This window comes from Chanodichthys erythropterus, chromosome 10 (genome assembly GCF_024489055.1).
Source record: "Chanodichthys erythropterus isolate Z2021 chromosome 10, ASM2448905v1, whole genome shotgun sequence".
Lineage (NCBI taxonomy): Eukaryota > Metazoa > Chordata > Actinopteri > Cypriniformes > Xenocyprididae > Chanodichthys > Chanodichthys erythropterus.
Genome location: NC_090230.1, coordinates 17,713,453 through 17,723,254, shown reverse-complemented (window position 1 = coordinate 17,723,254; position 9,802 = coordinate 17,713,453). Strand labels below are relative to the sequence as shown.

Below are 9,802 nucleotides of genomic sequence, written 5' to 3'. Positions count from 1 at the left end.
GATGTCAACATTACAATTTAAAGAATATAGTTAGCAAATAATATACTTTAGGTAATTACAATCACTGTTAGCAGTTTAACTGAAGGTAGAAGTAATGAGCTCCTCGAAAATGAATTACATTAACAATAAATTAGGATATAGAGATTGTGCAATGTGAATGTTGATCCAGATGATTGCGTCTCCTGAAGTCCTCGCAGGAGCTGGCGCCGTCTCTTCACAGGTGATGGTCATCTGAGGTCTTCTTAAGAGGCTGGATACAAACTGAAGCTGATGTACTCTCTAGTCACCTCAGGGCGGGTGTCCCGAGGTAAAACAGTAAAGCAAAAGGAGAACAATTAGCGTAGCTGCTGTTCATAACTTTAAGCAAAGATGTCTGCTTTAGGTCTGTCTTATGAATCACCCCCCTTTGGCGTTAACTCATGATTTCCTTTTCATCAAAAGTGATAAAGTCAATTATAATGTTAAAAAAAAAAGAATGCAATTTCTACTGAGGGTGAACCTCCACCCCCCCACCGTGAATGCGGTTGCGCCCCTGCCCTCGCAGAGGTCTGTGCGCGCCACTGCAACAGCAAGATGGGATTTCAATTTTGTCAGCTGAAGACCCGTTTGGTTTGAAGATGAAAAACGTACAAATCACAATGTTATTCACCATTGCTGATTCATAACACACACTCACAGCGTTTGGCCGGTCTTGTGGCTGTCAGAGCAGAAACGATAAGCTGCTCTTTGTAAGCTTTTCCGTTATCTGTTATATTATATCTTGTGCAAGCTTATTTTGTTCATCTGAAAAAAACAATACATCTCCCCTCGAAGAAATTAGGACAGAAGTGAAGTGAAATTAGATTGAAAGTGGACATAAAATACCAGGAGGAAACGTGTATCTCCCTCCTCCACTTGTGATTCGATCAACCAAAACGCATCTTGATATCAGGTGGAAACAGGGCCTACAGCACGCACAGTCTCTACCCGCACACTCTGGGTGTGCTGTTGGAGTCAAATTCCTGTTGGAGTCCCATGCTTTGTCCTGTCTATTTTGTGGAGCATAAGCATCTTTCCTGCTTGATACACACTTTCGCCATTGTCCTGGCCTATCTGTAGCAGCTGTGGGTCATCTCCCCCTTCTCAGACGTCTCCCCCTTCCCAGACGTTGAGGAGCTTGGTGCTGTCCTACCGCAGGAGGTGGTGGGTCCTGTCTCCAGCCAAGCCAGGGCAAGTGTACTATTTGATGTATAGCTTCCTTAGCAATTACAATAGCAAGCACCTGAGAAGAGTGAAGATGCCTTAGTATAGTACAAAAATAGATCCTATGTATAATATATTTGCCGTTCCCAGCTCTTACAAAGATGACTACTGCAAAGAGAAGCAGCACAGGTATCTGTAGAGTGATTGGTAGATCCTTCAGCAGCGCTCTGAGGAACTCATTTATGTCCTCCCCAATTTTCTTCAAGGGATCGGTGATGAATCCAGTTATGGTGACTATGAAAGCCTGAAATAAAAACATTAATGTATTAATGCATTTCATTGTATTTCTTAACCTGCTCTGATAACAGCTTTTGGAACAATTGGATATCTGTAAAAAATTATTCATATAATTTATATAAAATAAATAAATACATTTTCATGTATATGTATGAAACTATACATGTATAGTTTGTTTCATTAGTCTTGTTTAATTTCTAGTCATGGTTTGCTGTCACTGTTTTGCCTGTGTTTGATTTCTTTACTAGTTGTCATGGTTACTGATTAGTTACACCAAAGTCCCTTTAAGACAAGTCATTTCACTCGTCGGCCATCTTTGAAACGCTTCTCGGGCATCCTGTGCATCATGCAGCTCCTATCTCTTTGAATGGGGGAAACATCAGATTCTCCAAAACTGTTCGTCAACCTTACGATTACATTGCATATTTGAAATCACCAATGAAATCTAACAACAACCGACTCATAAATTTAGTTTCTAAACGCTCGAATCATGACAAAAAAAACAACTATTTTTTTCAGGCTGGATCAAGCTAATGCGCATGCGCAAACCTAAATGCGCGTCTGTTCGGAGGCGCGAGTTTGACTGTTTCTATAGAAACCGGTGATTCTAACGGCCGCTGAAGTGACGCGATGACTTTACCAGTCGGCGATTGGCTCTTGGCTTTAGAAGGCGGGACTTATTCCGCCATATTGCGCGTTACACTTTCTCCCATTCAAAACAATACGAGTGACACGTCTTGTGTTATTCTATATAGTCTTTGGCTGTTTCTCAATTCCAAGAACGCAGAGAACGGACTTGCGTTCTCGTGGAGTCCGGTATTGCCAGGCGACCTTGAAAAAACGATCTCGGAAGGACGCGAGGACAGAGAACGCATCATTTGAGAATTGAGATGTGCTGCGATCTTGTTGCTCAACTGACCAACTGACCGTCCCAGCATATTATAAGTGGCTAATGTAAATACAACATAACATCACAAACAAATGTCATAACCTGTTCAAAAAAAATATTTCATATAATTATAGACATTGTTTTCATATAATTATCTTGTTATTTCACCGTGTGTATTTATGAAAATGAGTAGCCTTTGGCTGTTATGCTTTGTCAATGTTAAGATTATTTTTTATATGTCAATAAAAATACTGCAGGCTTTCTTCAGGTTATCATTTTATTAAAATTAAGCAAAACAAACGGTTTACTTTCACGAGCCGTCACGTATTTGCGAGCTTGTAGCTGGAATCTCACGAGAACTTCAAAGCTTACAGGCTTCCGTACGTCGACCACCGCAGCGTCTTCTGGGATTTTTAACGGTTCGATTCCCTCAAGTTTGCATTCGATGCATCCTCGATATCAAGAACACATCCGGGTACTTTCATGCGTCCTCCGTTCTTGCGTTCTTGAATGAACTTCGACGGTTGATGATGACGTAAAGCAAGAACACAAGGATGCAAGATCGCTGAAGAACGCATATTGAGAAACAGCCTTTGGTTACACCTGGCCCTGTTCCATTAATCATCTCTGGCCCTGTGTATTTAATGCTCCCTTCACAGGCTATCAGAATTTCCTACTTCCCAATTCTAAAGTTGCGAATATGAGCTCGACTGGTCGCCACATTCAAGTGCTTTGTTGTTGGAAAGAACAGGAAGCATGGAGGACACCAAGTTTATTCTGTTTATTGGTAAAATCTTATTAAAGTCAAAATGCTATTCAGCATCCCATTCACTGACAACCATATAAACATTCACCATGTTATATAGACAGTCAGCTTTCTGGTAATTCTGGAATTTTGGTCAAATATTTTCACTGAGTATGAAACATCAATACGCTTTTTATGGTTATTCATATATGTAAATAAATATGCACTACTTTAACAACAAGACAAGGAAATGTAGCTGTTATGGAAAAACTAATAGAGAAAAGTAAAGAAAGTCACAGCATTCTCCCCTCCACATGTATTCATTTTATGGTACGCCCAACTCAGGAACTATCTTTGTGTTTATTAAAAGTTGCTTGTTATTGTTCATTCTGCATCACGCATCATCTTTGATTGGATCTACTACAGCTCATCCCTGACAATAATATGATATGATTAAAGGTGCCCTCGAATGAAAAATTTAATTTATCTTGGCATAGTAAGAGTTTCAGGATGGAAGCATGTTTTTTTTATTTATTTAAATGATTATAGTACTTTCTTATTCTTTTCTCCTTTTTTTTTTGCAATTATGGTTGAGATTTTTTTGCACTGAATATTTTCATTCAATATACTGATTTCAAAAAATTATTATCTGATTAGAAATGAAACATCTACATCAGCAATATCCATTATCAGTTGACCTCAAGTCTCTTATCAAATTCAAGTTTCTGTCATTAGAATCTAAAAGATACAAACCTTCATTGGAGGCACAAGCAAAATGGGGTCCACCAACATGACCTCGTGATACTTTTTGCAAGGATCATCTTGAAGAGTCCATGTCTGTCTGTACCACTCTGAATCAACAATGAATTACAACAGTTCATCCAAAAATCATTTTTTGTCATTATTTACTCAACTTTATGGTTGGTGCTTTTTGGGAGCTTGAAAAGATCTTTGTGAAGTTTCTTCTAAATTCAAGTTTACATTTAAACAAATGCCACCATAATGCTTCAATGCTAAATACATGAAAACACTGTATACAACCCTCAACATGCATTGCAGCGTGAAGCGTTTTTTTATCACCATTTTTGAGATTCATATGCTGATTCTTTAAAGGTTTTAAAATGATTCAATATATCTGTTTGCTGCAACACTTTTTTTCTCATGCTGGTGTCATTTTGTCTTTTCTTTTCTTTGTCTTGATCAATAAAACAACATCTAAACCTGTTAATTCTCAATACGTACTTCTGTAGATGTGTGAAAATAAAGTCAATCTGGTTAGTAATAAGTGAAGCTAGTAATGCTGTTTGTGGAGTTGTTTAATCAGATCATCAGAGATTTAAAGATTTTTATTTCCAGTTGATTTCATCTAAGGACTTAAGTCTATTGTAGTTCTTGTGTTTCTCTTTTCTTCAGTGATTCAGCTTGTTAACAGCAGTTGTTCATCACTAATGCTCAGTCATTACTTAATTTATTGCTTAATTATCTCATTAACTTTAACTCTGCTTCAGTGTAACACTATTTAGAGAGGGACAAAATGTACTCTGAGCAGAGTTGATTTTACTGTGATATGTTTGCTGATCAATGTTTATTTGTGAATAAAAGCCTAAATTCAAACTGTTCATTAAATAAAGCAATCATATGAATTTATTTTGCAATCTCGTTATGAACATTTAGAAGCATCAGGGTTTTAGGTGAATAGACTCTGAAAATGTTCTGAAGATGATCTGATGATGAAGACATTTTTAATTTTAAGTGAACCCTAGCCCTTTAAATAATTAATAAATTTGGGTAACACATTCCTTTAACAGTAAGCACCTCACCTAATAAATTGTCCTTCCAGTCCAGTTCTTTCAGCCCAGCACATCTGGCACTGAAGCTCTCCACTTCCACAATTTTTTTCTTGTGTTCTGCAAAGGCAACCTAGCCAAGAGGAAATAATTTTTTTTTTTGTAGCTCTTGAACACACATATTTATGTTGTATTCTCTTAATCGTCATCTGTTCAGTATCGGTTTAGAAAAAATGAGATGGTCATTCGACAATATTTTGATTACCATATAAAGATGGAACCAGTTCCAGATCAAGCTCATAAAAAAGCTCATAGCTAACATTCTCCAAAACTGGACAAACCAGGACACCACAGACCAGAGTTCAGTGCAGATAATGGCTACAACAATCGGAAAAATAAAAAAAATCTGTAGAAAAATACAGCACACATTCATATATTAATATTAATAAAAAGTATTTCATTGTTTATCTCTGAAAGACTTGTACAAAAACTGACCTTCAGGACCGTATCAACTTCCACATGAAATGTGTCTTCAAAACGCCACTTCCAGGCTTCGTGGTCGTGGTGTTTGAACTTGACCAGAATTTGACTGAGAGCCTCATCCATGGCTCCGGTGGTCCAATCGTTCTGCTCATTCAAAAGCTTCTGGATCTCTGCCAGCGATTGCTTGGACAGCTTCACCTCAGCGTCATAGTGCATGGATGTTGTTTCATCATCAGGCTAAAATTTTTTTGAATTTTAAAAAATGTTGAAACCTCTAGCGGTGTAGAGTAATGTTGATTTAATAACCTGAAGAAAATAGTTACATACCAGACCAAGTTTTGAAGCTTCTTCAAGGAGCCTATAAAGGAATCTCTTGAATACTGGAAGACATACTGGATTTGAAGAAGTGGTGGTCCCCTTTTTTTGTGTTCATCAAACGAAAACAGAGGTAAGAAATAATAATATTATATTTATTTTCAGTTAAAAAAGATATGAATGACATTTAGTTCACTAATACATTTGGCATTAACATGAAAACTGTGTCCAGATGTTGTCTGTTGTCATAGGAATTGCATGTGTATAGCTGCTAGATGGCGGATTGTGAATGTATGTAAATGTGAGAGACCGTGGTAGAAGAAAAGAGAGTCAAAGACAACTGCGCTGCAATGCCCTGTTTGCCAATGTTTGTCTCTTTGGTTTATTGGAATCTGCTACAAATGAGAAATGGTTTCTAAGAGGTGACAAAGGATCAAGTATTTTCTCTGAAGGGTCCGTGTAACTTTAATTTTGATTAACCGAATTCATTGATGCAATGGATAAGACACTTCGAAAGGATCAGACTTGCCTTGTGCCACACCTGCAAAGAAGAAGTTTAGGAGGTAGACTCTTTACTTTATATTATGGGAAGAATGACAATATCCTGAACACTTTGCTGTTGACTGAGCAGCATCATAAAGAGTATAAAACTGTGCAAGCGGTGTTTACGAATCATTTTATCGGCAAACAAAATGCTATGCAAAGTTTAATAGCCGATATGTCAATTTTTTTACATAAATTTTACTTCCACACACTGATGTCCAATGGGCTATAAGCACGGATCGTTCTTTAGAACTTCTGCAATAATATAAGATAGTCCGGTGATATGTAGCTAATTTGCTAGTGTGTTGAGCGTCAGTAGTGTAATACTTATTTTATAATCAGAATATAGTCACTTGAATAGTCAGGCATGGCATTAATTTAGGTAGGGTTCAAACGTAAGACAGCATAGAAAATAAATAAATAAAAAAGTACCTCGTGTTCCTTCTCGGCTAAATTTAATTCGACTTTCGTGTGAAAAAAGCGTCAAAAATTAAATATTTATAGTATCTAGAGTAAATTGAATAAAATGTGTGTTTTTACAAGTGGCTGAAATCATGATCCTGCACTGCACTGACTGACAGCTGCCGTGATTACAAAGGGAAAGCGCGGTGCTCGCTTTTTGTGTAATTCATTCACAATAAAAGTTGTTTTTCAGATTTTGTGAGTATTTCATACTTCACATTGACGAAATGTAAACCTAGTTATTTTATAATGTTTCATATTTAGTTAAAAACGAAACTAATTGAAAAACGATTAGAGGAAATGGCTGATATGCGCAAATAAATGCTACTCTGCCACCACCTGCTGGTTAAAGTATTGTCTTTTTTTTATAAGTGTTTTCTATCAAATATTGAATTTCCTACATTTTTAAACTTTCGGTTTTACAATGGGGACAATCTCGGAAGGATGAACAAATAATGTTTGTGGTCCTCACATTAAAAATAACATTTGAAGTGCTGGGTGCCCGAGCAGCCTTAACGACAACCAGGAAGGTTGAGGAGAGGAGGAACCCGCGCGACCTGCTAGACTCGGTCGAGACTGACCAACTAGAACTTTTGGCGAGGCCAATGACCGAGACAAGTCCGAGTGCAAATACCAACGAGTCCGAGAAAACAGAAAAACGTCTCGAGTACTATAGCACTAGTTTGAGTCTATTTTCACTGAAAAAAAAACTGTAATTGGTTTAATAAAAGCGTTTTTTACCTCTGTTTGTTTTATCATGCTCTTTCTCGTTGAGTCGTAGTTGATCACGTCATATGGATTAGCCCATGCATCATCATCTTCCTGATGGGTATCATTTGCAATAACAAACAGACTACAAAACACAAGGAAACTCCAGAATCCAAACGACGAACAGCTCGGCACCTTCATAATCCTCACTGGAAAAGACGAGAAAACTCACACTTGCTGTTATAACTAATCGATTTTTATACATTATGTATCTAAAGTTCAGATTTCTTGGACACTTCATTTACTGTTAACCAGATCATCTGTTAACCTACATTACCATAAAATAGGACATATCGGCTGCCTTACAAATTTACAAATTAATGGCTAAATAAAATAATTGTAGAAAGGTTGACCGCACTTGTCAGCAAACATTTCCTTACATGTTGTGAGAGAGCTGTCAGTCATATACTGCCGCAAACAGTATGAACCCTTCTCATATTTCTGGAGTTCTCAGAAGCGGAAGTCGTCAAAGTTTCTATAGTGACGAACAGGAGAAGACTGCAAATAGGCTTCTTTTTTTCCTGGTATTCCCATTTGTTCCAATAGGGGGGGAAAAACATTAAAAGAAACTTGGGTGAAATTGGGGTGAGGGGGAATCGAGAGATTGATTATTGCAGTCAAGAGAGATGTAGCCTAAAATGAGCCGTCCAATATAAATTAAGGCTATATTATTATTATTATTAAAAAAAAATATTATTTGCGATTTTGATAACTGGGAAAACGCGTTGAACTATAAATTAAGTTTTATATAGCCTATTTAAAATGTTTATATTTAACATTTTATATATATATATATATATATATGTATATATATATATATATATATATATATATATATATAGCCTACTGTATTATAATATATTATGTAATATATTGTATTATAATATTAAAATAATGTTATTGCTATCTAGAAACAGGTTCAAAAAGGAGGAATCTTACTGGGTCACTAATGCAATACAGTTGTTGTTTTGTTTTGTTGCTGTTTTTTTTCTCACTTTGGTGCAATTTTTACAAGCAATTGGTATATTTTCAAAACTCTTACAACTAATATCACAACAGATAATCAAAGATGCACTTTTTTCAAACATTTCAGCATATTTTCAATTGTGTACAATACACACAAAAAATTGTGTACACAATATGGCAAAGTCAAACCGCTGAGAAAGTCAAAACACTTTTTGACTTTATCAGTTTGTGTAAATCTACTTGGGTTCAGAGAATTTATTTTGTTCAGCATTAATTTCACACATGCCTGGTACAAATATGTGGCTTTGTTTCATTAATACAGTGTATACTTTTTTCTTTATTTACCCCAAATGAATGGAAGTGAAATGTGACAACATGCCCCATACGTTTCTGCGTATTTCATTTCAAATTGGAAATGTGACAACATGCCCCATGACAGCTAAAAATGTTATCTGATTTAATTAAAAAATATATACATGACAAACTAAAACATTTTGTCAATAAAAGACAATTTTTTTTTTTCATATAAAAGCATTTTATATTTAAAAATAGTTTTGTAGTTTGACAATGAACACTCTGTATAACACTGTATATCTGTATTCAATATACAGGCAAACAGATGAAGAAATATATTCAGACATTCAGAAAAACACAGAGCTGAACGAAAACACTCGTCTCCCTCCACTCACAGCTCTCACAGAACACGAGACAAAAAGAAGAGCCTGTACAAATGCTGAATATTCCTTGAAATAATATTTTCTGGATGTTCAGGTTCTTCCTCTCAGTCTTTATTCACCTTTTTTCCATGGTTTCACAACAGAAATTCATAAAAGTTGATTATGCCAGTTGTATGGTATATACTGTCAGGGTTCTGCCCTGGCAGCCTTGTCAGTCTTGTTTTTGTTAAATGTGTCTCTGTGTTGTGTGTCAGCACACGGCTTTGTCTTTGTTTGTATTTGCCATGTTCCCACCTCCTTGTCTGCTGTTATTGTTTAGTCGTTGTTCTATCCTCATTTGTATGAGTGTGCTCGGTCCGTGTACGTTTTGATAGTTTGTTTTCCAATTTCAAATGAAATACGCAGAAACAAGAAAACGGTCGTTTCCTGTTTTTTCAATTGTTAAAAAAAAACGGAAAAACGAGATTTTGACTCGATTTTCGTTTTTTCGGGTCACGGATAGAAAACGGAAATACGACTTCAAAACTCGTTTTCCACATGTGGGCGGTTATTACACGCCCCTTTCAGCCGATTGGTCAATCAAATCTGAGCCAGTGACGTCATCTTCAGTTCCTTCAACAAAATAATAGTCCTATCAGTAAATGCATAAATCGGCTTTCTTCTGTGCAACCTAACGCGTATTTCACAG

General features: G+C 36.4%; 1 protein-coding gene across 1 annotated transcript; it reads right to left on the bottom strand.

The window, feature by feature from the left end:
• On the bottom strand, positions 1-7,960 carry LOC137029186 (chloride channel CLIC-like protein 1). The gene is made up of 9 exons (XM_067398729.1): positions 7,852-7,960; positions 7,445-7,620; positions 5,711-5,800; positions 5,396-5,620; positions 5,166-5,306; positions 4,934-5,033; positions 3,867-3,964; positions 1,340-1,486; positions 1-1,261 (listed from the first exon to the last, which is right to left on the bottom strand). Exons 1-9 carry the CDS (start codon positions 7,874-7,876, stop codon positions 1,109-1,111), a joined length of 1,155 nt encoding a protein of 384 aa, XP_067254830.1. The 5' UTR covers positions 7,877-7,960; the 3' UTR covers positions 1-1,108.
• Between the last annotated feature and the right edge of the window lie 1,842 nt (positions 7,961-9,802).

Bases quoted from the DNA above. Each gene is read 5' to 3' on its own strand.
- LOC137029186 (XM_067398729.1), bottom strand. From the start codon at position 7,876: ATGACTGACAGCTCTCTCACAACAT. The intron at 7,621-7,851 runs GTAAGGAAATGT...CGTCTTTTCCAG, and splicing joins TGACAGCTCTCTCACAACAT to TGAGGATTATGAAGGTGCCG. The intron at 1,262-1,339 runs GTAAGAGCTGGG...CACTCTTCTCAG, and splicing joins TCTTTGCAGTAGTCATCTTT to GTGCTTGCTATTGTAATTGC.